The sequence below is a fragment of the Xenopus laevis genome, chromosome 4S (assembly GCF_017654675.1).
Source record: "Xenopus laevis strain J_2021 chromosome 4S, Xenopus_laevis_v10.1, whole genome shotgun sequence".
Taxonomy (NCBI): domain Eukaryota; kingdom Metazoa; phylum Chordata; class Amphibia; order Anura; family Pipidae; genus Xenopus; species Xenopus laevis.
Window position 1 is genome coordinate 118,701,289 of NC_054378.1, and position 27,517 is coordinate 118,728,805.

The 27,517-nt window shown below is 41.0% G+C and overlaps 1 protein-coding gene across 2 annotated transcripts in view; it reads right to left on the bottom strand.

The window, feature by feature from the left end:
- Positions 1–621: 621 nt before the first annotated feature.
- The window catches only part of plxnb1.S (plexin B1 S homeolog), a 118,670-nt gene continuing 91,774 nt past the window's right edge, over positions 622–27,517 (bottom strand). For both annotated transcript variants that reach the window (XM_018261455.2, XM_041561765.1), the window contains 27 exons: positions 24,029–24,157; positions 22,896–23,018; positions 21,295–21,388; positions 21,044–21,210; positions 18,740–18,891; positions 18,334–18,439; positions 17,642–17,778; positions 16,711–16,887; positions 14,650–14,821; positions 13,908–14,150; positions 13,195–13,371; positions 12,953–13,101; positions 12,365–12,465; positions 11,537–11,754; positions 11,277–11,455; positions 10,995–11,061; positions 10,186–10,332; positions 9,498–9,675; positions 9,203–9,306; positions 8,717–8,801; positions 8,371–8,537; positions 7,027–7,187; positions 6,611–6,758; positions 5,860–5,924; positions 4,594–4,669; positions 4,079–4,153; positions 622–2,132 (listed from right to left, as the gene is read on the bottom strand). In XM_018261455.2, the coding sequence (XP_018116944.1) occupies positions 2,028–2,132; positions 4,079–4,153; positions 4,594–4,669; positions 5,860–5,924; positions 6,611–6,758; positions 7,027–7,187; positions 8,371–8,537; positions 8,717–8,801; positions 9,203–9,306; positions 9,498–9,675; positions 10,186–10,332; positions 10,995–11,061; positions 11,277–11,455; positions 11,537–11,754; positions 12,365–12,465; positions 12,953–13,101; positions 13,195–13,371; positions 13,908–14,150; positions 14,650–14,821; positions 16,711–16,887; positions 17,642–17,778; positions 18,334–18,439; positions 18,740–18,891; positions 21,044–21,210; positions 21,295–21,388; positions 22,896–23,018; positions 24,029–24,157 (3,702 nt within the window). In that variant the 3' untranslated portion in view covers positions 622–2,027. The remainder of the gene's footprint in view (positions 2,133–4,078; positions 4,154–4,593; positions 4,670–5,859; positions 5,925–6,610; positions 6,759–7,026; positions 7,188–8,370; positions 8,538–8,716; positions 8,802–9,202; positions 9,307–9,497; positions 9,676–10,185; positions 10,333–10,994; positions 11,062–11,276; positions 11,456–11,536; positions 11,755–12,364; positions 12,466–12,952; positions 13,102–13,194; positions 13,372–13,907; positions 14,151–14,649; positions 14,822–16,710; positions 16,888–17,641; positions 17,779–18,333; positions 18,440–18,739; positions 18,892–21,043; positions 21,211–21,294; positions 21,389–22,895; positions 23,019–24,028; positions 24,158–27,517) is intronic.

Genomic DNA, 27,517 nt, shown 5'->3' on the forward strand with positions numbered 1-27,517 from the left:
AATATACCATTAAACCCTCAAAGTAATGCTGCTCTGAGTCCTCTGTCAAAATAAACACCAAATTTCTTTCCTTCTATTGTGTACTCATGGGCTTCTGTATCAGACTTCCTGTTTTCATCTTAAACCTCCAGGGCTAGGGCTTGAGCATGCTCAGTTTGCTCCTCTCTCCTCCTCCCTCCTGTAATCTGAGCCCAGAGCTACAAGTAAGCAGGGAGAGACTCAGGCAGGAAGTGATGTCACACCAAGCTAATATGGCAGCTGCTATCCTAAACAGACACAGTGTCTAGAGCTGGTTACTCAGGTACGGTAAAGCATTCTGCAGAATAAATATAGAGTTCTAGTTTGCACTATTGTGGCTAATCTGTTGGAGCTTTCTGGATAACGAGTTTCCGGATAACGGATCCCATACCTGTACTGTAGATACTGTTTTATTATTACAGAGAAAAAGGAAATCATTTAAAAAAAATTGGATTATTTGGATAAAATGGAGTCTATGGGAGACAGCTTTCTCGATAAAAACGAGTTTCCGGATAACGGATCCCATACCTGTACAGTATATTAAACAACGTTACTATAATAATACTGTGTTAACAGCAGAACATAACAACAAGGAGACATTGATAGACATATTAAAGTTTATTAAGTAATCTGTGAAAGAACTACTTTTTCTCATTAAAATTATTTCTTCTAGTCATTTTTTTTTAAATTCATCTTTTTCTTTATTTCACAGATCTGTAGCATTCTGAGCACTGCCTATAAATTGTTATTAATCTATTCCTTATGATTTCTCTTTCAAGGGGGGTTCTTTTTTCTTCTTATTAGTCCAACCGCGAATTCTAATTATTTTGTTTTTTAAAAGGAATAAAACAGCACATTGAAAAGTGGGGAATCTGGCGCCGATTTGCGAAGGGGAAAACAGAAAAGGCGGCGGTTGCCCAGAGTAGCCTGTGGTCTTTGAAAATAAGTTACAGTTCTCCTTTAGTATTTAAATATTTTCTTTCATTACTACCGTATTTACATGTCCAAGTTGAAAGCAGCCAACGGCACAAGACGGGGGAATCTACGGAGCGGGGGGCAGTGTTGCTCTACAACATAAAGAGACAGTGCTAAATCCATTAGGCTAATAAATATACGTGTCTAGCTCTGTTTAGTGCAGCTATGGGAGATGCATCGAGCAAGGATGGAGTTGATAGTGGAGGTGATTGTTCTGAGGTTCCTACAGATTTCTAACCAGCTTGGCTCACAGCATTGGTTGAACGGTGGCAGTGAAGAAAGGGATCGATATAAAACGATGACGGAACATGATCAAATGCTGCTTGTGTTGAACGATTACAAATGAGAGGCAAGTTAAAATGAAGGGGTGAAGGAGGTTAGGCCTATCATCAGTATCTCTGTCCTACATCTAGTGAGTTACGGGTCAGTGCGAAGGTTCAGCACGTACACAGAGACACAACATAACACAACAGGACAGTCAAGTGGAGACAGAAGATCAAGTCAAACACGTAGCATCTACAGTACTTTGCCCATACTGATATCGGAGACAGTCCAGAACACTCTAGAGCACTCAGGGGGCAGTGACTTCATTAGATTGGCAGCAAGAGTTGTGCCATTTCTTCAGCCAGTAGCGAAGGCTGGTGACCCAGAGCATGCCTGGGATCCACATACACTGTCCATGGGTCTCTCCCGTTAAGTCTTTACAACTACACCAAGACTCGGCACGCGGGCAGACAGAGGTATCCTTGTCATGTTCAACATCCAGGATAACTACATTATCCCATTCTTGGGATTTAAAAACAACCCAAAAAAAAAATGTTATTATTGTTCATTTAAAAAAAAAAAAAAAAAGTATAAAAAATATTTTCTGTTTCATGAACAATCGCCTTCTGTGTGTGCTCCCGCCGTCTGTGTATTGTCAGCTCATCCGTGCCAGTAGGGTGGCATTTAGGAGAGACGACGAGGGCTCATCTGGCGGAGAGCTCTGTGCAAGGGTCTGTTTGGCCACAAATATACAAGTCTTTGAGTCTTGGTCACAAGTCAGTCACTTTATTCTCCACAGCGGCAGCGATCTGCTGGAGTCTGTAACCCAACTGCATCTTCTGGGCTGTACAGTCCTCTTCCAGTGCTTCTATAATCTGCCGGGGGGAAATAATGGTTATCAATGGAAATAAGTCATATTTATATCAAGGGCTGGATCTGATCTCTGTTACAACTAGAGATGCACCGAATCCAGGATTCATTTTGGGATTCGGCCTTTTTAAGCAGGATTCAGATTCGGCTGAATCCTCTGCCTGGCTGAACCGAATCCTAATTAGCATATGCAAATTAGGGGCAGGGAGGGAAATTGCGTAACTTTTTGTCACAAAACAAGGAAGTAAAAAATGTTTTCCCCTTCCCATCCCTAATTTGCATATGTAAATTAGGATTCTGATTGGTATTCGGTCGAATCTTTTGCGAAAGATTCGGCCGAATCCAAAATAGTGGATTCGGTGCATCCGTAGTTACAACAGTCATTTTTGTGAACACAGAATATTCCTCTTTTCATTTCTCTACATAAGAATGTTAGCCTCAGGAGAGATTAAAGGGGTTGTTCACCTTTGAGTTAACTGTTAGTTTGATGCAGAGAGGGATATTCTGAGACAATTTGCAATTGGTTTTCATTTTTTATTATTTGTGGTTTTTGAGTTATTTAGATTTTTATTCAGCGGCTCTCCGGGTTTGCAATTTCAGCAATCTGGTTACTAGGGTCCAAATTACCCTAGTAACCATGCATTGATTTGAATAAGAGACTGCAATATGAATAGGAAAGGGAGTAGCAAAAACAATAAGGGGCAGATGTATCAAGGGTCGAATTTCGAATTCATTTGAGTTTTTTTAAAACTCCCATAAACTCGAAATTCGACCAATCGAAATTTATTAATACATTTTCTCAACTCGGACAAACTGAATCGACCCGAAAACTCGAATCCAATTTGATTTGAATTAGAAAAACTCGATTTGAATTTAAAAAACTCGATTCCAGTTTTTTCTCTGAAAAAAACTCAAATGTCAGGAAGACTGCAAACGTCACCAAATTGATCCCTGGGTCTCTCCCATTGACTTATACAGCAATTTGTCACACTTTCGTCTTCATTTCTGTCTGGTCAATGAAATGCACCATAGGGCAACTCTTTTACAACTGATTAGAAAGAGAAGCAATTCCTGACAAGTAGGGTTGCCACCTTTTCTGGAAAAAAATACCTGCCTTCCTATATTCTTGCAGTTTTTTCCTATTAATAACATTGGCTTGAAGCATAATTTTTACCGGCCAGGCCGGTTAAATACTGGCCAGGTGGCAACCCTACTGACAAAGGAGAACATTTACAAATAGCAATAGGAAAACTCCTGTGTTGCACTGAAAAAAAAAATTCCACCAAGCTTAAAGGAGAAACAAACCCCACAGTGAAGATTCAGGGATCACAGTTCATGGCAGCCATCTTCCAGGGTGCTTCGGCAATTTCCGTCTATTTTGGCGGAAACTGGGAAATTGCTCCAACGGCAAATGCGCCGCCACGCCGGTCTTATTCTCAGATTACCGAAGAGAAGAAGATGGCTGCCGTGAACTCCGATCCCTGAATCTGCACCGAGGGGTAAGTAAAAATTTAGGGGCATTTGCCAGGGGTAGCAGCTAGGCTGGGGCGGAGGGGGGTCTATGTGGGGCAGGGTTTTTTTAATAAAGGGTTTGTTTCTCCATTAACCCTCCAATCCCCAGTGCGCATATATATATATAAATATATATATATATATATATATATATACACAGACCCATCCATCAGATCAATACACAAATATATGTGTACATCGCCGTGCAGGTCATTCAGCAATGCCAACGTGTATTTATTGGTTGTGTTCACTGACTGTCTCAAGGTTGGTTCCCTTTAGAAAGGTCACAGTGACAGAAACGCTGCGTTTTTAAGCAAATAAATACAGTTTGGTTCTGCTGAAAAGACCCGCAAAGTGCCGTACATTGAAAACAAATAAATATGCATTACTGGCACTCAGGCATTTGACGGAAATCATATGGGGAACTCGCTGGACTCACCTGATCATAGTATTTATTTATGTACTTGTAGAGTTCGTGCAGAGCCACCAAAGAATTAAGTTCACCTGAGCAATTCTACAAGGGAAAAAAAGGGTTAATAAAGCACAAGGCACAGGGTTTCTCCCCATTCCAGACACATACAGGCAGGACCCTAGTGTGTGTGTGTGATATGGATCTTAGATTGTAAGCTCCAGTGGCGCAGGGATCTATACCCTCCAGGAAGAGCAGAAACTGTTATAGCAGCAAAGGTAAATGCCATATTAATCCTTTTGGTTTGGAAATGAGATGTTGGACAGGCAGGTGCCCCTACACTTTTGAGGAATAATCTATCCTCTTGTTGAGGACCAAAAAATGTACTGAAGGTAAAGGACAAACATTTCTACATGTTACTGCTGTGCATCAGCATTCAAGTATATATTGTATATACTGCATATAATCTGGACAGACTCTAGTCACTTTAGGACAGTATCTAATTCCCTGCACACCCTACATGCTTTAATCAGAGGGTCACTTACCCTTGAAAGTTCCGCAAGTGCTGAATTCATCTCCTGGTCACTGGCTGAGATGGTTTGTCGGATGTCAGCGTAATACCTACATGGCAAGGAACAAACCATTTGTATGTCAAACAAAACAATAGAATTGCTCTTTTGCGTTATGATTCCTTCCACCCATCACATACAAAGAAATCTTTACCATGATCACAATTATTGAGGGTGAAGCGTATAGTGAAAGATGGAGAACAGCAGGTAGAACGAATAGAAGAAATGAAGGAGACATTTAAGGTTAGGGGATATCCAGCTAGGGTGCTGGAAAGGATACGAATGATGTTGTGAAAAATGGGACATATAGAAGCCAGAAATAAAATGAGAAAAGGATCCTGTGTGTAAGTAATTCAATGTATTAAAGGGCATGTAAAGGCAAAAAAATAAAATCTCCAATATATTTTAATATAAAAATTGTATACCGTTTTTATAAGAAACCTGACTGTATGCAGTGAAATTCTCCCTTCATTTACTGCTGTGGATGGGAATTGTCAGACTGTCCCTAACTGCTCTGCAGGGAAACAATCATATTTATGAACAGCAGGGGGAGCCCCCGCCTTACTTCCCAGCCATGCAGAACTCAAGCAGCTTTGTTTGTTTCCCTGTAGAGCAGTCGGCGACTGTGTAGAGATTTGTATTGGATTTTATTTTTGCCTTTACTTCCCCTTTACTGTTTCCAACTCCAGCTGCAGGGACAAAGATCATGGAGCCAGATTTAAACAGATAAACTGGGATTCTATTTGGAGGATTATTTTGCTGCAGCCACTGGTTCTGCAGAGTTGGAGAAAGTTTGTATTAAACAATACAAAAACTATAAAATCCACATTAGATTACATGACAACACAGGACCCAGTGCAGTCTGTATATTCTGATTATTAATCAGTCTTGCTGTATCGGCTTCAGGCAGATATTATTTGACTTGTGCTGTTTTGACAATAACCAGGAAAGGGGGTGCGAGGTCGGCCTGAACCGCGGGTATCGGGCCAGCCCACGCATCACTACAAGGTATATAAGATCATGTGATTGTTTGGCGTTTTTATGATGGATAAAGAGTGGAGTGCCACTTGAAACGTTGCACTTTTGCATCTTTTTGCTGCCCTGACATGTGACCATTAAAAGCATTTTAAGAAAGAAAAGAAACTGTCGTTGTTAAGATTTAAGAAACAAACCACACACAGGTCTCTACTTGTTATGAGAAAACCCTACACCCAGGCAATGAATAACCAGCCACAGTCCTACCTCTCTACCATCTGCTTGTACCGTGGGATGTCTCTGGCATACAGCAACTTGTTTATGGGGGAATCCTAGAGGAAAAGTGAGAGGCATCAGTACATGGTTATATGGATATTTCACCATAATACACTGATCAAGAGGACATTTGTATCATTAGAATTAGAGGTTTTCTGGGCCCTACTAACTCTGGATTAAGAAGCCCATGGGCAGCTCCAGTGTCTGGGTTTTTTGCATAAGGTCTGCAGATTTTACAAGGCAGTTTGCATAAATAATCAGATAAGCAAGTAGGTTTATTTGGAATAGAAAGATGGAATAGAAAAATTTTTCATCAGCCCCAGTCTGAACCCCCAACCCCAAAATGAGCCAAATGAGAGCCAGGCGAGTGCCAGTGGTGGTGGCATTGCAATGCATTGATTTCTTGGCCGAGTTTAAAGCAGGATGAAGGAGCTATGGTGACTAGGGGGAGCTCTTGCTTCATGAAGTGCTTGTGCAGGCCTTAGAGTTGGGAAATCCTCCACTCATCCCTTAGTTGGGTTCAAGCCTCAACCCCACCATAACAATGAAACAAAGGAAAGAACAAAAGCAAGAGGTCCAGAGGAGAATCACTGATGGGCTGCAGCCTGCAGGACGGACATCCCTGAGGCATATACTAACAATAACCATTACACAATATGTGTCCTTTGTACTTTTATTGATTTCACCCATCACAAGGGACTTCGAGTTCAGTGCAAGCCAAATATTTACTGGTTCTTCTTACCCTCCCTAACTTGTGGTCAGCGAGAGTGCAAGAATCCATAAAGGTCTGTGCAATGACCGACAGCACAGCGTCCACATTGTCCGACGTCTGCACATCAAATACAAACTCTGGGTTTTTGATGATGTTGATCCAAAACCTCAATGGCAAACTGCAAAGAAAAAGACACTACATAAGCATTGCACACAATGAACACAATCCTGTTGGTTCCTATATTCATAGTTTGGATCTGGAAGAGTCCTCATTAGAAGCTTCTACAGCCATTTTCCCCTTGCCATACAAGCAGGCAATATGACCATTGCCAAGGTTCCTCTGACTTCTGCTGACTTGCCCATTGCAGTCCAACAAAGTGCCGACATCCAGCCCAGTATAGGTGGAAAGTTCTGGCAGGTGCAGTCTGGCATGCAGATAGAATTTACCTATTTGTTTTCCATATGTGGATGGTCTCTGGGTCGTTGATGCCATGGTTGATGGCCTGCTCATCCAAGAGATCAAAGAAATACTTGACAGCGAGAGGAACAGGCCGACTGGTACTGAGTATCACCTGGAACAGGTCATCCACAAACTTCTGCAGAGTCCCCTGAGAAAACAGCAGAAATATGTGAAGGTGTCTGTTGGTATCATGGAAAATGAATGTAAATGTGAAATATCAGAGGTTACTTTGCTGGGTTTGGACCAGGGCAGTCCCACAGGTGGTGCCTCAGCCAATGGTGCCAACCAAATATAATGGACATTATGCAGTTTATCTTATTTCCTTATTATATTTATTTTTAGATGAACATCCCCATTAACCAGAGAGTAAATTAAGAGGCATGGCTGTTCGTGAAGATTCTCATTCATCCAGGTTATGGTTTTTCTGCAAAAATAAGTCAAATCAACTGGACTTGCCAGTCATCCAACTGGTTATTCTGAATTGAGAAAGCCAATTGGATTACTGGTGAAACGTCTTCAAGGAAAAAACCGCAGCAAGTCCAGTTGATTTGACTTTCACATTCCCTCACTTTATATTTCAATTGACGTATGTGATTGAGAGCTGCCATGCTGCTTACTTAGGATGGGCCATTCCCTATAGACCTCCAAACAAAAGAGTTCCAATAGGTCATAAACATATGGAAATATTGTTATTTCATGGGCTACGGCAGAGTCATCATTCCACCTCCACTTTCCAGAATGGATTTCCAGGAAGAGCCCCGGGGCTGACACATTAGAAGGTGATAATCCTTCCAATCAGAGAAACAGCTCCAGTTACTATATGATTGTGTAGAGCAGGGACTTCTAGCTCTTCAGCTGCACTAGGCAACATCCACATCACTTGCATGGAAGCTTTGGTTTCCTGTACTCTCGGATCAGTTTCTCTTGCCCTGATCTGTGAGGTCTCAAGTGTTTGAGTTCATCTGCTATATCTACTTGGTCATGTTCTTCCTACCTCAAGCTTAACTAAGCCAATCATATTATACCCATATAACACCCTGCAACTCCAAGCCTAACAATCAAAGTAATCAACACCATCATTAATTTTAGCACTCAGGTTCTCTACATGGGAATCATCTTTCATTCTGAACTTTATTTTTACTTCCCTGAAGAGAAATACAATTTTGGGTACACCTGAGCCTGGCTGCCAAGAGATCATATTAGTTATTCTGACCTCATGGCTCTGGGTATATCAGTAGCATCTTCCTAGTAACCCGGTGCGACTCCAATGAAACTACAACATCCCCACACTGTACATAGAGAAAGTGAAAAAATATTAGACATCCTCTTACCTTCATGGAGAGCAGGCGAGTCAGGTAGATTTCGGGAATGGCTTTGGCACGCTCTCTGTCTCGTAGACTTCCCCGTCTGTGTTTCGGAAGTTCTGGTTCATCCGTCGGTTTAACGAGGTGCCAAACCCGTATCCCACCCTCATCTGCATCTTCCAGCATGGGGGTCTCTGAAAGAGGAAAGAGGGTGCAGCTTTACTTCCAACTGTGCTACTCAAAGCCAAAATCTGCTCCTCACACAATAAGGTGAATGTATATTTTGCAAGAAGAGGGCACAACACTCACTAGTGAAGGGCTTTGAAGTCTAATTATTCCACTAGAGCCGGTTATAACATAAACACCAACTTACTCTCTCCAGGGATGTAATCGTGGTTTTCTGGGTGGATGTGTTTGCTTAGACGGGGCACCAAAGCCACTGTCGCTCCATCTGGAACCTGCACAAACAAGAAATATGTTTTTTTAAATGAATAAATAGCTAATAGGAAAGAGAATTTTCTAGAGAAACACCATTCACAACCTTCACCAATGGCTTTCAGACAGGATCCCTGACCATTGTGGTCCATATCATTACAATTCCCTAATCTAGCACAAAAGTTGACTTATCTTTTAGAAAAGTTAAGGGCAGGGATTTTCTAAGCCCCAAAAATTCTAACACATATATATTTTTGATTAAGATTTGGCTTCGTTTGTGTCTACAGATAAGATTTTGGTAAATAACCCAGCAGTACATGTAGGAAACTTGTCGAGGCCATTGTCAAGGAGGAATGCTATTGCAGTAATAATGTAGCAGGTTCTAGGTTCTACAAGCAAGAGACCTCCCTGTGCAAAGTCTTACCTTGTAATGCTGCAATGTATTCACTCGCTTCCATGATCCGTGCACCACTGATGTCAGATCTTCATCGGAAAGGATGAGATGACCGGCCAACCCTGATCTCCATTCTTCAGAGGTAATAGAGGCAAAGGATAGGTTATAAGGACGGTTATAAACAATTGGGGACAGCTAGAAAAATAAACCCTCATCTATATAAACCAATTTTCCTGCTTTCTCATCAAGCTGATGGATTTAAGTGGGCACTGAGAGCCACAGAGAGAGCTGATTAATTTATGGGGCTCTAGACAACCTGACTCACCCAAGTCCAGAGCTTCGGGGTTCGGTCTTTGACAGTATGGGGTTCCCTTATAAAGCTGGTCAAGGATCTTTTCTTTCACTTGAGTGATGGTGTCGCAGTCAAGTAATTTCACCGGCAACCCTTGCGCTTCCTCTTCACAAATGATGCCCGTGTTGGTTTGCATTATGGCATTCAGTGTCTACAAAGGAATACACTAATTACTAAGCAACCCAATGTCATCGATGTACCATGGTACTATTCACTATTTTACTCTGAAGTATCAACCCATAGGAACCCATCAACCAAAAGCTAGAACCAGTCAACTGAAGTAAGACTGATGAAAGCAAAAATCAGATTGTTTGCTATGTGTTTCTACATTAGAGAATATATGATTGGATCAATTCCTTACATAGTTACTGTATATTGGGTTGAAAAAAGACAAAGTCCATCAAGTTCAACCCCTCCAAATGAAAACCCAGTGAGAAAAGTGACACACAGGGGAGTATAGTGACAATACTCAGAATGCTGAATTGGCTTATGCACCTCTATGGCCACCATAATCATACACAGATTTGTGACCCAATTTGATTGTATGGGACAGCATGTTGACAGTCGGGACAATATATTGCTCACTATGGTTCCTACGAGTCTAGATCAACCTTAATCATTACAACGGTCTCCTGACAAAAGAGCAACCCCAAGAGCTCACCAGAGTTTTGTACTCAACATCATCCCTCAGCAGGCGGTTGTCATTGAGAGTGTACTTGGCCTTCCCCGTCACACAGTCTACCGGCCCTTTATCCACCTGGTGCTTTATCCCTCGAAACAACATATAAAGTGGTTCTCCGACTGAATCCTGCCATGAGAATACAACAGTTCTTTCATATGATCCAATAAACCACATTCACATACTTTTCAACTTACCCAGTGTGCTGCCGTAACTTTCTATAGACCAGAAGACAACAGTGACACAGGAGACCTTGCCTACACACAGCTTAAGGGCCTCCTTGCTTTGTGACCAGTGTTTGGTCAGGGGGCCCATTTACTTAGCTCGAGTGAAGGAACAGAAGAAAAAAAACTTTGAATTTCGAATGTTTTTTTTGGCTACTTCGACCATCGGATGGGCTACTTCGAACTTCGACTACGACTTCGAATCGAACGATTCGAACTAATAATCGTTCGACTATTCGATACCTACCGAAGTCAATGTTAGCCTATGGGGAAGGTCCCCCTAGGCTTTCTAAGTTTTTTTGGGTCGAAGAAAAATCGTTCGATCGATGGAATTGCGGTAAATCCTTCGACTTCGATATTTGAAGTCGAAGGATTTCCATTCGGCAGTCGAATATCGAGGGTTAATTAACCCTCGATATTCGACCATAAGTAAATTTGCCCCTAAATGTAAAATATTGCCCAGATCCATGTGGGAAGGTGGCATCTCAGAGTTATAAAGTGGCAGGAGAACCAACGCCTCTTCACTCTAATAAAGTAATAATCCAATATCCAACACTCACTACTTACCCTCACAAATGTATAAAGACAGATGGACATCCAGTTGGTCAGCAGCTTCTCCACCACCGTCTCTGTCCTAGAACAATGAGAATAATAGATAAGAACCCAACAGCAGAAACCCAACCATTCTGTCTTATCTACTGTATTACATAATCAGTTGAGAGATACATAGTGACCAACAGACCACATTTCTTCTGAAGCCCTGACCCTTCTGCTAAAAGAGAGATGTAGGATCACTATCGTGAGCAATAGCCATAAGACAAGCAATGTGCACAGTAGTGAAGTCTCTACCTTCTTAACATGAGCTTTGGGTTCTTGGCCACATATTGTTCCACCAGATCATTCAGGAGGGTCTTTAAGATGTCAGTGAAGTATTCCAGCTTTCCATGCAGAGATACAGTTAGGAGAGATGCCACATAGGCACGGTCTCTTGCTGAAAATGTGCGCTGGCCTTCCAGGGTGTGTATGAACTGAGATAATCAATACAAAGGAAAGATTAGCAGAGCTTAATGCAACTAAAATATACCCAGGGGAGAGTAACGCTTCTGTACCTTGGTAAGGAAGAGCTTGCTATTAAGAAGGTTGGAGAGCTGAACCAAGCCTTGTTCTACTGTCTGGCGCCGGCCTTCTGGGACATCCAAGTCTCTCTGCAATGGTGACTCTCGGTGACCAGGGAAGAAAATCCTCTCTGCGTAGGATTTGTAATCCAGGAATGGGATACCAGTGCCAACCAAATCGCTGGTAAGGTCCATCATTTCGGTCATCAGGTCTGTCAGTCAATAAAGAAGGCACAGTTACCATATCCTATAACTTAGTAATGAGCTTGGCTAGAGCACCAAGGATGGAAACCTAAAACAGACTTCATTTTCAGTATATTTTTATTAACTCGTGAGAGCTACCATACTTCATTCTAAGGTCTTCAGAGAATGGATCACCCAAGTGAACCTACATGGTAACTATATGTCTTCCACTACAATTACACGTAACTTCTCTACATGAATGCTTTTAGCATGAGGAGATCTAGTCTGGGCTTTCTGACCTAAAAACTGATAAAGAATTAATTCTGTAACTTTTTTATTTCTGTTGCCTCTAAATAATATATCAATTTGCTATAGGAGGACATTGTATTAAAGGGAAGTCAAGGAGATCCAACTCTAAACACAAAGGGGGGTTTTTGGGTTCTGACCCATAGGTTAGGAACTCCGGATATAAACAATAAGTTATGTCCTCTTATTATTCAGGTATTAATGACAAACAGTAAGTTATAGTATATTTTAGATTCAGTCAGCCAATTACAATTGTATTTTAGAGATATTCATTGATCAGAATAAATATGAACATCCAAATGAGCGGTGCGGGTCTATCATGTCAGTCTGTACCTGTGAATTCCTTCTTGCAGCGATCTCTGACACTGGTTTCCAGGTTCTCCAACTGGATCTGGACCTTCTTATAATCCCTCAGGGCCTGCTTGCTCTTCCGCCTGGAAAAAACTTCAGTATTTAGATAACTTTGCTCCATTACCACAATTCCTTAACATTCCTAATGACTCAGTATTGCACTCAAAGCCTTATGCCTGCTCTGCCCAAGCAAGAGAGTCGCCTGACGTCTAAAGACTTCTCTTCTCTCACAAACGTTATTTTCTACCAACATTGTACAGGCTACGGATATGAACAGCAGGTGGCGCTATTGTTAAAAAATAGAATAAAATTGTGACTTATGTGAATTGCCCTAGTGGTAAGAGGGCGCTTTGAGCAATTTTACATTTCAAGGGTTTATATTTCCTTTAAATGGGCAAATTTGTAGTATTTAATTTGGCGTCTGTCCATGCATCTGCAAATGTCTTTTATCTGTTGCTACATACCAGGATTTGGGCCCTAAAAATGAAAACAAAGGCCCAGTATTTCACGCTAAAAACATTACTATACTTATCTACTAGGAGCAAGAAACACTACTAGATCTTCACCTACCTGTAAATTAAGACTATGATGAGGACAATCAAAGCCACAAATGATGTCCCAACTCCCAGGCCGATCTGAGCTTCCAGGGGGAAAGTTAGCTGGCTCTCTGTGTCGTACTGCACCTTCCCCAGGACCAGGTTCATACGCCCAATCTGAACCTGGATGAACAGCGAGCACAACACGTAGTTCATATGAGAATCTCATTATATCTAGGCGCAGTGATGAGTGAGGCAAACTGATGTGACTCTTACCGTAAACTCTGGCAAAGAATCCACCCCTTCTCTTTTCTGAGGCTGGTGAGGAGCTGGCTGTTTCTCAGGAGGCTCACAGTACAGATGGTTTCTGGTGAGGGTCTTCACCATGCACACCCCGTCTCCAATCATTGCAATCATCTCATCTTTGGTGATGGCCAAGTCCAAATTCTCTCCCTGAGGGGTAAAGAAAGAGTCAAAGAAAATTCCCAGCAAATTCCCAGCAACACAAGCATGAACATGATTCCGGGGGTAGCAAATAAGGGCTGATTGGCTATTTGGTAGCTCTATGTGGACTGGCAGCCTACAGGAGGCTCTGTTTGGCAGTACACCTGGTTTTTATACAACCGAAACTTGCCTCCAAGCCAAAAATTCAAAAATAAGCACCTGCTTTAAGGCCACTGGGAGCAACATCCAAGGGATTGGTGAGTAACATGTTGCTCATGAGCCACTGATTGAGGAACACTGCACTAGGGGGTACCATGAAGAGACAGATGCATTGCACTCCTTCTGGCCTTGAGTTTAATGCTTAAGCTAAGCTTAAGACGCTGAAGGTAACATGGTCTGGCCAGCAGTGCAGGAGGTGTAGATTAGTGTAGATTAGTATTAGCGGATGGTAGGTAGAACAGGGAAAGATGGTGACACTACGGCATATACCCTACCAGCCAACCAGCCTCCCTTCAGTGTTGTAGCTGTTAGCCCCATGTTCTCACCTCTACTGAGATGACACTGCCAGGCTTGTGCCGATAGGGTTTCACCGGATCCTCGGGATTGAGCTGCTTGAGCACTGGGTCTGGCTGGTAGGTGAACGGGATGGAGTTGACACTTCTGAAGTTGAAGTGCAGATTATCCAGAATAAACTCGACATCCACTTGGGAATTCCAGTGCAATCGGTTAATGGCTGGGGTTTTGCACAGGAGCAGGAATGACGAGTTGATCAAACACAACTCTTCAAACTGTACAAGAGAAAAGAAAATATATAACGTTAACACATTCTGCAGAGGTTTCGATATCATGGACTCATCACAAGAAAGCAGTGCTGCCATTGTGCCACCACCCTATCCAACACAGTCTTCAAATTGAGCCCCACATCATCAAACTGCATTGCACCAAATGTACTTTATTCTAAACCTTGTAGCTCTGCGGATATCCAGCCATCAGACACTGCACAATAATTACCCCCACACCGGTGAGAGACTGAATTGCACAGATCCAGTTGACTGGCTGTACATAGACCAATATGCTAGAGATGACCATATAGTTTGGACAGACATAACAAAATGGTATGACCCAGTTAATAAGTCTGTTGCCCCTAAGAGAGTTTTCTCTCCCGTCTTAAGACAGTTCCAGAAGTGACTTTCCTATAGAGGCTTTGCCGAATCCTACCCTTTTTCTTGTGTTCGGCTGCACATAAAGTAAATGTTTAGTAAGGACAGACACCCCAGGAATAAATACCTTCTCCACAGTGCACAGAGCATTCTCCGGACATTCTGTCTCGGGGACAATACGCCGATGCCTTTTACTGCTGCGTCTTCGACGTCTTTCTCTCGGGGACATAGTTACCCTTATCTTTGGTGCCTGCACCACATCTAGATTCTGGCCAGACACAAATATCACACGTCCTCCACTGAAACACATAACCAACAAAAAAGGATATGTTAATATGAACAGCACCCAGAAACCATCTCATATTCTGTGCTTGGCCATGGCTTTATAGCCCCAGGAATCTTCTCATAATCTGTATCTGACTATAGCTTTGTAGTACTCAGGAACCTTCTCATATTCTGTGCTTGGTCATGGCTTTATAGCCCCAGGAACCTTCTCATATTCTGTGTCTAAACATTGCTTTACAGCACCCAGGTAGAAACATTGTTTTGTCTGATCATAGGCTAGCTGAAGATTTGGGAGAGTTTTTGGAGATTCCTTCTTTGATTTCTATTAACTCTATATCTAAAGAATTCTGGAATGATTATGGGTCAGACCCACACCCATTACTTAAAGTTTCAACAAATGGGCTGAGTTTCTACAATGACAAATATCCCCTTCAGATTTGGTGAAGTCTATTTGTAATTACAATAAATTAATTTTGGCAGAGAGTTGGAGGATACAATTTAAGTTAGTTCACTTAGGCTATGGGAAATTTTTTTTCTAAAGGTATCTTTTCTAGTCCTGTATCATACTGTCCCAAGTGTGATGAGTATAATGTGTCCCTTTTTCACTATCTATGGACTTGTCCAAAGATCAGTTTATTTTGGAGGGAAGTTACCAGTTTTCTAAACATTAATCTGAAAATAAAAATTAAATTATCTCCAGGTTTTGCTTTGTTGCTTCTATGATAGTAGGCTCTCTTCAATTTTAAATTTTAAGTCCCAAGAAAAAAAAAATATTGACAATTTTATTTTTGGCTGCCTCCAGAAAGGCTTTATTTAACTGTTGGCTACAAAATGAGTCTCCCTCATTGACAGACACAATTGCTTACATGAACCAGCTTAGTTGGCAGGAAGCTTTATTAGTAAAAACTGAAGGAAATAATTCCAAAGAATCATTTAGACTTATATGGTCTCCTTACTTTGAGTTCTGTGACTCCAATACCAGAAGTCAAATATCTCTGTTTCTTCAATTGTAAGGGGTTATCTGACATTCCCAAGACAATTGGCTTTCTCTTTCTTCTTTTAAGAATGTCTATACGTCCAGTGGTTTAAGGTGGCCATACACGGGCCGATAAATTATTGGCCCGTTTATGGGGCCCCCAGACGGGCTTCACCGATCGAGATCTGGCCGAAAGTCAGGCAGATCTCCATCAGATGGGACAAAAAAAATCCCATCGGATCGTGGCCGCATCCTGCGATCCGACCGCCCATTACTATTCGTTAGGATCCGATCGTTGGGCCCAATATTGCCCACCTCAAGGTGGGCATATCGGGGAGAGATCCGCTCGTTTGTCAACATCGCCAAACGAGGGGATCTCTCCGCGTATGGCCACCTTTAGTTAATGATAGTTAGTTCTTGTTAGTTTCTATTTTATTTTATATATTACTTCATTGTAAATTATACATTCTGTATAATATGTCATTGTATTAATATTCTTATTCTGTATACAATTTGTTATATTGATTTTTTCTATTTTATTGTGAAAACCAAATAAAATATTTCAAACCATACAGCAGGAATCTTCTCACAGTGTCTTCTCTGTATCTGACTATAGCTTTGTAGTACTTAGGAACCTTCTCATATTCTGTGTCTGACAATAGCTTTGTAGCACCCAAGAACAGTCTCATATTATGTGCTTGGCCATGGCTTTATAGCCCCCAGGAACCTTCTCATATTCTGTATCCAACAATAGCTTTGTAGTACCCAGGAACCTTCTCATATTCTATATCTGACAATAGCTTTGTAGTACCCAGGAACCTTCTCATATTCTTGTCTAAACATTGCTTTACATCACCCATGAATCTTCTCATAGTCTGTGCCTGTCCATGGTGTTCCTCTGACACCAGCCTTGTGCTTATACTGTACCTGATGAAGCTCTTGGCTGGGCTGGCCGAGGTGATGTTTGGATCAGCAGTGTAAGTGAAGAGAGACTCGTAGGTTCTCAGCTCTTGGTCCCCATACTTAATGGTTACTTGCAAGTCTGCAGTACTGTTATTGGGTCCAGTCAGACATTCCAGCATGTTCTCCTGCATCTCTGAGTAGCTAAAGGACAAAAAAGTAACATTGTCATACTTCTCCCTTCATTCTAATACTTCTTCATTTAATATAACAACTCTCTTTATTCTAACAGGTCTGGCTTTATTCTAACAGCTACATCTTTATTCTAACATTCTTTCCTCCATTCTATCACTCGTTACTTATTTTTATTTCCTCCAACTTCATCCTGACACAATGTTCATCATTTTAAGATTTCCTATTATATTGTTAGAACTTCCTACATAATTCTTACCTGGTCTCTCTTCTCCGTATTCTGCTTTAGTCTACTATTTCTTCCTTTTCTCAAATGCATATTTCATTGTAACTTTCCTTCCTGCATTGTAATATTTCCTACCATTATCCTATCATCAAAACTACATAAAGCAAATAATCAAGAAATTACAATTTTTTAAAAAAAAATTAAAAGTATGTGACCTGTTATCTGGAAACCAGTTATCCAGATTACAAAAATGCTGCCTCTCATAGACTCTTTTTTATCCAAATAATAATTTTTTTTTCCTTGATTGAGTTCCTTTTTCTGTGTAATAATAAAACAGTAACTTGTACTTGGTCCCAACTAAGATATAATTAATCCTTATTGGAAGCAAAACCAGCCTATTGGTGTTATTTAATGATTTTCTATTAGACTTAAGGTATGAAGATACAAATTACGGAAAGATCCATTATCTGGAAAGCCCCAGGTCCCGAGCATTCTGGATAACAGGTCCCACACCTGTATCATTATTATTATATGCCTTACATGCGACATGGAATATCTCCAATCAGAACGGTGATGTCACTGAGGCGGCCAGTCAGAAGTTTGTACCCTGTTAGAATCAATCGAGTTCCCCCAGATTTTGGGCCACGTGTTGGGGAAAAGGAGTGCAGAACAGGATTCTGGGGAAAAAAAAAAAAAATATATATATATATATATATATATATATATATATACACTGTATATATATATATATATATATATATATATATATATATATATATATATATATATATATATATATATATATATATATATAAACAGATGCTTCACCGGCACTCACCCTCAGTCAATCAATTCCCGGGTGCTCCTCAAAGGGGAAGTAGATAGATGCAAATAGGAGCACTCACGGTTACCTGACAGGATACCGGACGACGGTTCAGAGAGAACCGAAACGCGTTGATGTGGGGTAGTTTGTAACACTCCAATAAAAGATATTCCTTTTTCACCACAACCGTGAGTGCTCCTATTTGCATCTATATATATATATATATATATATATATATACTGTATATATATATATATATATATATATATACACTGTATATATATATATATATATATATATATATATACACACACATATATATATATAATAAAGGAAGAGCAATGCATTCTAATGAATTGCCTCTTCATTATAGAGGAAATATAGTAGTGCCTCTATGTGCACCTGTTACCTGATAGGAAAAGACTTGGCTGGAAATACCGTGACCTCCACCAGGAACTTCCACAGCCACATGGCCCAGTCTCTCAGTATTGCTCCTCGCAGTCATACACACAATGCTGGGGAAAAATGTAATGTGTAAGCATGACAATAAACCCAAGATGAACCTAACTTCCCCTTTATTAGCGGCTAATACACTATTCTGGGAAACAGTTGGGAGATACTGTCACCCTATAATTAGCTCCTTCTTATTATTTCATATAGCTGTGACTTATATTTAAGGGAACGCAGCAGCCTAAGGGCTGAGATATAACCAAAGATGTAGCCTAAGGAGCATTAAGGAGGCCACTCTGTTTAAATAGAGAGAAAGAATGTGCCATGTATGAGACATCTGGGGTAGAAGTCATTTTAGTCATTACCTGCTGGAAATCTCATATCGTAGGAGATCAACCTGGCACTGAATTCCAGCCACAGTCACAGTGTCCATTATGTCCTCCAGCTTCTGTCCCAAGTTGGATCCGGTGATGGTGATCCTGGTTCCACCCTCTATGGGGCCCGACAGAGGCTCGATCTGAAAATAAATGAACCTGCTCGTATTCTGGCTTATTCCTAAACTGCCCAACAGAGGGCAATGTAACATCTGACACCCTGCAGTTATATACCAAAGTTGATGGGAGCGGAGAAGAGTGTCAGTTCTGCGATAAAGCATACAATAGACAAAACTAAAGCAGCCACGGAAACCGGACACCAGCAGTGTCACCCAGATACCAGTATATCTATATACAGGTATGGGATCCGTTTTCCAGAAAGCTCTGAATTATGGAAAGCAACCTCCCATAGGCTTCATTATAATCAAATAATCCAATTTTTTTTCTTTTTCTTTGTACAGATACAGTACCTGTTATCCAGAATGCTTGGGACCTGGGGCTTCCGGATAACAAATCATTCCGTAATTTGGATCTTCATAGCTTAAGTCTACTAGAAAATCATGTAAACATTAAATAAACCCAATAGGCTGGCTCTGCCTCCAATAAAGATTAATTATATCTTAGTTGGGATCAAGTACAAGCGACTGTTTTATTATTACAGAGAAAAAGGAAATCATTTTTTAATAACTTGATTATTTGGATAAAATAGAGTCTATGGGAGACAGCCCTTCTGTATTTCAGATGCTTTATGGATAATAGGTTCCGGATAATGGATTCCATACCTGTAATACTAAAACAGTACCTTGTACAAACTAAGATATAATTAATCCTTATAGGAAACAAAACCAGTTTATTGGGTTTATTTAATGTTTACATGATTTTCTAGTAAGGTTTCTAGTTCTTCCTAGATTGATTTCCAAAAACAGCCTGTTGGGTTTATTTAATGTTTATATGACTTTGTAGTAGACTTAAGGTATGAAGATCCAAATTACATAAATATCCGTTATCCGGGAAACCTCAGGTCCGAAGCATTCTGGATAATAGGTCCCATACCTGTATTTGAATTGTCAGCCCATATACCTTCCGCACATCATTCACTGAATTAAAGAAACCCTGGTGCTACCAAAATATGCTCTATTCATTCAAGTCCAGGTGCACACCGGGAATTTTTTTTAAATGTAATTAAAAATATCATTATTTTAAATACTTCATTAAAACAGGCATATCTGCATTGATATATGAAGTTTCTGGCACCCGAGGCAAGCACCCAGCTATCATCACAAACTTGCCATCAACTCCAGCTTCTGCCCTGCCTTTCCCAGGCCCTTCTTGGTGCTGGGCACAATGGTGCTTTGGACCCAAGCTGGGCTTAAAGGGGAACTATCGCAAAAATTAAAATTTAATATAAGCTTCATCGTACTGACATGCAAAACTTTCCAAATACAATCAATTAAAAATTCTGCATCATTTCTGAAATAATCAAGTTTATCTTCACTATCCCTCTCTCGGCATCTGTTCTCTTCATTCTCTCTTTATTCAGCAGTTGGGTGTCAGATATTCATTGACAGTTAGATCCAATATATCTTATAGGGGGGCTCCTTTCCTAGCAGATGAATTAGAGCTCACTCAAATAACTGATTCCAGCACAGGTATGGGACCTGTTATCAAGAATGCTCGGGACCTGGGGTTTTCCGGATAATGGATCTTTCCGTAATTTGGGTCTTCATGCCTTAAGTCTACTAGAAATGCATTTAAACATTAAATAAACCCAATAGGCTGGTTTTCCTTCCGATAAGGATTAATTATATCTTAGTTGGGATCAAGTACAAGCTACTGTTTTAATATTACAGAGAAAAAGGAAATCATTTTTAAAAATTTGGATTATTTGGATAAAATGGAGTCTATGGGCCATTCCGTAATTCGGAGCTTTCTGGATATCGGGTTTCCGGATAATGGATCCTATACCTGTACAAACAAAATCTAACAAAATAACTGCCTTTTGCACAAATTCTGCATGTAGAGAGACATGATGTCTGGTGATTTTAATATTGGACCATTCATCTGACACCCAACTCCTGCAAGAAGAGAAACAGACGCTGAGAGAGGAATAGTGAAGATAAACGTGATTATTTCAGAAACGGTACAGAATATTTAATTGAGTGCATTTAGAAAGTTTCTTATTTCAGTATGATGAAGTTTATTTTAAATTATATTTTTGCAACAGTTCCCCTTTAAAACAACATTTTCTCCATTAGAATTGGAACTGGATGGTCACGGAACACACAATTGACGTACCGAATGGATGAGTGGGGCCGGGCAGGTTCCTTCCACCTTCTCCTTGCACAACTCCTGATACATGCAGCTTGGCCGGCTGCCTCCGCACCACACGCAGTTATACTTGGGGTCGGCTGTCTGGCAGCGGCTGCAGTCTGGGTGTCCCACCGAGCAGTTGTACAGAGTCACTGGAGTGGGAAACAAATGGCACATGATTGGCCACCATTTACATTGATACCGTGAGTAAAGCCAAGGATTAACAGCAAGATTACCATAGAGATCTTCCTCGCTGTCTACACGCAGGTAACTCTGTATCCGCACAAACACCATTGCATTGAATTCCAGCTGCAGCGCAGAGTAACTGTACTGGAACAAAGAACAGAGTGTGATGCATTGTGGGTGGTTGCTGAACTGTCGGGAGAGAGGGACTGCACCCAAAAACAGTTTTTGCATAATGAAAAGAAAATCTAATCCTATGCAAATTTTATTAAACATTCTCAGCAGTTTTACAGTTATTTGTAAATGTAATTGCTACGGAAACTGTATGTTTATAGTCTCTGCACTGCTGCTTCTGGCTTCAGACTCAATGTAGCAGAAGCCAGCTGACTAAAAGACTTGCTACATTGTTTCAAGAGCCAGACCCAAACAAATACCAAAACCCAAAATCAGAGATCGAACCTAGAGCTACCAATCAGATGCCCATTTAATTCTACTAATGGCTCCTTTACCAATAAGCACTACCCACTGCCTGGCTGGTCTGGGCACAGGATAAAGGCAAACTCACCCCTTAAAGGGGTTGTTCACCTTTGAGTTAACTTTTAGTATGACTTTGGATTGTGGGCAATAGTATTTAAAAGAAGACAAGAATGCTCACTGCCCTCATTTAAATTAACTTTATGTATGATGTAGAGAGGGCTATTCTGAGATTATTTGCATTTTTTATTTGTGGTTTTTGAGTTATTGCAATGCAATTGCAATGTCAGCAATCTGGTTGCTAGGGTTCACATTTCCCTAGCAACCATGCATTCATTTGAATAAGAGACTGGAATATGAATAGGAGAGGCCTGAACAGAAAGATGAGTAATAAAAAGCAGCAATAACAATACATTTGTAGCCTTACAGAGCATTTGTTTTTAGATGGGGTCAGTGACCCCCTTTTGAAAGCTGGAATGGGTCAGAAGAAAAATGCAAATAATTCAAAAACTATAAAAGAATACATAATAATGGCCAATTGAAAAGTTGCTTAGAATTAACCATTCTATAACAAATGAAAAGTTAACGTAAAGGTGAACCACCCCATTATTAACAATAAGTGATTAAAATGTTTCCTTATGGTTAATGGGACATGGGGAGATTTGGGGAATGGTGGCGCCCATAACTTTCAGCAGCTTAAGTAATGGGTCCAAAATGACCCAAATTACCCGTATTTGCCTTGATAACAATCACCTATAAACGCTTGTGCAAGTCCTTGTCCAGGAATGTGGCAGTCTGGATTCAAAGTGACAGTCGCTTGCACAGGCCCTCACAGTTGATTGACTATGCGGTAGAGGTGGTAGTTTAAGGCATTTTGAGCTACTAGAAGTCTCCAAATCTCCCCAATTTTCTCAGTGTGCCATTGTCCAATATTAGAGCCTTTGAAGTGCACACACCACTGTAGGGTAAAAGTGCATTATATTTAAATGTATAAAAACCCTTTGGTGTTACTTGTCCTTCAACCTCTAAATGCCTGCGTAGAAGGAAATCATCAGGTCTTGATCTCACCTGAGATCACCTGAGTTTGTAGGAGTGAATGAGGAATGATGGGAGAGGAGGATGATGGTGAAAGGGAATAGAGCAGGAGAGGCGGTGGGTGAGGGTTCTGTGTATTTGTTACCTGGTGCAGCTGGCATGTAATATAATACTTGGATTGCTCCTCTGGGTCCAGTTCCAACACAGCGTCAGTGACCATGGTCCTACCCTCCAGCAGCAGAACACACTCATAGTCCATCTGTTGGTCCTGCAGAAGGAGACATTAGTCACATTATAAGTCCCATTGGGCTTTGTACTGAACAACAGAACTTAAAGGGATTCTGTCATGATTTTTATGATGTATTTTTTATACAAAAAATTATGCAAATAACTCACTCTACCATGTAAAATATCATTCCTGAACCAGCAAGTGTATTTTTTTTAGGGATGCACCAAATCCTGGATTCAGCTTTTTTCAGCAGGATTCGGATTTGGCCGAATCCTCCTGGCCGAACCGAATTTGCATATGCAAATTATAGGCAGGGAGGGAAATCACGTGACTTTTTGTCAAAAAACAAGGAAGTAAAAAATAGTTTTCTCCTTCCCACCCCTAATTTGCATATGCAAATTAGGATTTGGCTCGGTATTTGGCCGAATCTTTTGCGAAAGGATTCGGTGGTTCGGCTGAATCCAAAATAGTGTATTTGGTGCATCCCTAATTTTTTTTAGTTGTAATATAGGTGTGAAGGCGCCATCACAGGTAATTTTGCCTGGTCATGTGCTTTCAGAAAGAGCCAGAACTACTTTTTGGCAGGCTGTTGTTCCTCCTACTCAATGTAATGTGTCTCAGAGGGACCTGGATTTTACTATTGAGTGCTGTTATTAGCTTTACCAGGCAGCTGTTATCTTGTGTTAGGGAGCTGCTATCTGATTACCTTACCATTGTTCTGTTGTTAGGCTGCTGGGGGGAAAGGGAGGAGTGATATCATATTTGCAGTACAGCAGTAAAGAGTGACTAAAGTTTATCAGAGCACAAGTCACATGACTGGGGCAGCTGGGAAACTGACAATATGTCTAACCCCATGTCAGATTTCAAAATTAAATATAAAAGAATCTGTTTGCTCTTTTGAGAAATGGATTTCCGTTCAGAATTCTGCTGGAGCAGCAATATTAACTGATTCATTTTGAAAAAAACAGGTTTTCCCATGACAGCATCCCTTTAAAGGGCCACTACACCCCAAAGATTTGCTGCAGACTATTTCTTAGCACAAGGTATACCTGGTAGTGATGGAAGTTCTTTCCAACTAATGTGATTTTCCTTTCCACATTGACAGGCAGCAGGGAGGCGCTCTGGATGCTTTCGACGCACGGACAGGCCTCCGGGCCCCATACGAGCTCTTCTTCATCCTGCCAGACAGAAGTGATCAGGGACTGAATGGAAAACAACAAAACTACGAGATGTTTTAGAGCATTTGCTGAGTGCTGCCAGCCCTCCAGGAACTACAACTCCAAACACGGACAATCTTCAGATGCTGGAAATTATAGTTTGATGAGCCACATGAAAATAAAGTCACCGACTCAAAGAGTGGGCCGGACTACAACACTTTAATGGCAGTTTACAGACTGGGAGGCGCAGGAGATTTTGGAATTTAAAGTTTTATGGCTCAGAACCAGTAACATTTAATGATTGGTACCAAACAGCAATAGTATAAATTGAACATGTTATGTATGTTTCAAGGTGAAAAGGGTGGTTCACTTTTAGTATGTTATAGAATGACTAATTCTAAATAACTTTTCGATTGCCCTTCATTTTTTTTTTTTTTTTTTAAGTTTTTTAATTTGCCTTCTTTTTCTGACTCGTTACAGGTTTCATTTAAATACAAACACTCTGTAAGGCTACAAATGTACTGGTAGGGTATCCGTTATCCTGAAACCCGTTATCCAGAAAGCTACGAATTACAGGAAGACTGTCTCCCATAGACTCCATTTTATCCAAATAATCCACATTTTTAAAAATGATTTCCTTTTTCTCTGTAGTAATAAAACAGTAACTTGTACTTGATCCCAACTAAGATATAATTAATCCTTATTGGAAGCAAAACCAGTCTATTAGGTTTATTTAATGTTTATATGATTTTCTATTACACTTAAGGTATGAAGATCCAAATTACAGAATGATCCATTATCTGGAAAACCCCAGGTCCCGAGCATTCTGGATAACAGGTCCGATACCTGTATTGTTATTGCCAGTTTTTATTGCGCATCTTCCTATTCATATTGCAGTCTCTTATTCAAATCAATGCATGGTTGCTAGGACAATTTGAGACCTAGCAACCAGATTGCTGAAATTGCAAACTGGAGAGCTGCTGAATAAAAAGCGAAATAACCGCAAAAAACACAAATAATAAAAAATGAAAGCCAATTGCAATTGTCTCAGAATATCACTCTCTATATCATACTAATAGTTAATTTAAAAATGAACAACCCCGTTAACCCATTACCGTCCACAGACGCTGCACATACAATCTGCTCTGCATGTCGGAGATATCAGTGTCATTGCCCTTGAAAACAAAAGGACGTTTCTTGTCACAGCCTCTCCCGATTCCCACCAGCTGGTGCTAATATCATTAGGCGGGTTTCACTGCACTAAAACGGGAAAGCCAAAAAGATCTCCAATAATGATCCTCTGCTCATAATTGTGCCCGCTATGTGCCAGCTGGCTTCCCTGCAATGCCTCCAATATGTTAACGACTCTTTGTAAACGTCCTGCCAAGCCGGAAAGAGGGCATTGTACTTACTTTTATTATCAATTAAAAACACTGGTTCTTTCAGTAGAAGCTCTTTCCTACTTCCCCTGCAAATCTAATGCCCGGCCTCCCCCAATTGCCTGCAGAGAGGGAGCTGCCATTGTGAGTGACACAGTTTTTTAACTGCAAAATGACCTCTAAATTACAAGTTGCTATCACACCAGAAGCAATATAATATTCAAAATGGGAACTACTGTGAGTAGCAAAATACACTAATGTGCTATGCAATCAACATAGGGAGAGTATTCAATAAATTTTGGACTGTGGGAAATAATATTTATAGGAAGACAAGAACACTCACTGCCCTCATTTAAAGTCGGTTGTTCGCCTTTAACTTAACTTTTAGTATTAAGTAGAGAGTGATATTCTGAGACAATTTGCAATTGGTTCTCATTTCTTATTATTTGTAGTTTTTTTTAGTTATTTAGCTTTTTATTCAGCAGTTCTCCAGTTTGCAATTTCAGACATCTGGTTGCTACGGTCCAAATTACCCCAGCAACCATGCACTGATTTGGATGAGAGACCGGCAAATGAATACCTGAATAGTAATAAACAGTAGCAATAACAATAAATAACAATACAACTGTAACCTTACTCATCATTCGTTTTTTTACCCCCATTTGAAAGCTAAAAAGGGTCAGAAGAAGAAGGCAAAAAAATGAAGACCAATTAAAAAGTTGCTTAGAATTAGCCATTTTCTAACATAATAAGGGTCAGGGCACACGCTCATATTCGGGGAGATTAGTCGCCCGGCGACAAATCTCCTTTTCTTTGGGGCGACTAATCTCCCCGAACTGCCTCCCGTCGGCTAGAAGATGGCACTCGGAGCACTTCATTTTCCGAAGTCGCCCTCATGAGGCAACTAGCCGGCGGGAGGCAGTTCGGGGAGATTAGTCGCCCTGAAGAAAAGGAGATTTGTCGCTGGGCGACTAATCTTCCGAATCTGAGCGCATGCCCTGACCCTTAAAGTTAACTGAAAGGGGAACCACTCCTTTAATCCCATTATTGCACACTAACAGTATCTGTTGTGGTGGAAAAGACACACTTTCAGGTTTACAGAAAGGCCTAGAACTTGTCTTATAACCCCAGATCCACCGCGTGAGTGTTTATAAATTCAGGGAACGTCAGAACTTGGCAGCGGATCAGAGGAGAGTTGGACCTTGGCGCTGCCAAGCTCTGGCCAAATAAAGCCTTTCATCTTCTCAAGAGGCTGAGAAATTTGACGTTTCCCGCATGGCAGAACCTTGGATTGTCAGTTTGGGGGCAGGAGAAGTCTGAACTCTTCACTCTCTCACACGTACCCAACAGAAAATCCCCTACAGCTCCTGGGGAAGGGGGTGAGGTGCACGGTGAGCTGTCTCATTATTCCGCTGAATCTCTCACTCTAAGTCATTACTGTGCAATAGCCTTCGGCTGAAGCTGAGAAACCTCATCTGTTACTATTCCAGCAGGTACCTACGGGCTGCAATTAGGTGCCCAAATAAATGGTATCAGAGGGCAAGAGCCCCTGTTAGTTGGCAGGCTCCTGGCAGGTTGTTGTGTGACCGCACAGCATCACCAGTTGGGTTAATTTATAAACACTGGGCATATTTGTCAATGGGAAGTAACCCACAGCATCCAATCCATGATTGAACAATGAAAGCAAACATTTGATTGCCTTAGGTTACTGCTCAAGTGCAAATTTGCCCAATGTGTTTATATAAATGAGCTTTGTGCCAGGCCTGCTCATCGTGCCTCTCCATTCCCTGGCTAAGGAATGTTGGGTGCCCTAAATATCAATATTCCTACACCCAGTACATTACTAAAGACGCTCAGACCAGCCACTAAGTGAACGGTTGGGCCCACCATGGGGCGCAAACTGCTGACAAATGACAGAGCAGCTTGAATGGGGTGGGATATAGGTTGGGCAGGGGCTGAATCCTGGGTTTGATTCCCACCTCAGTAGAGGGTGAAACATGGT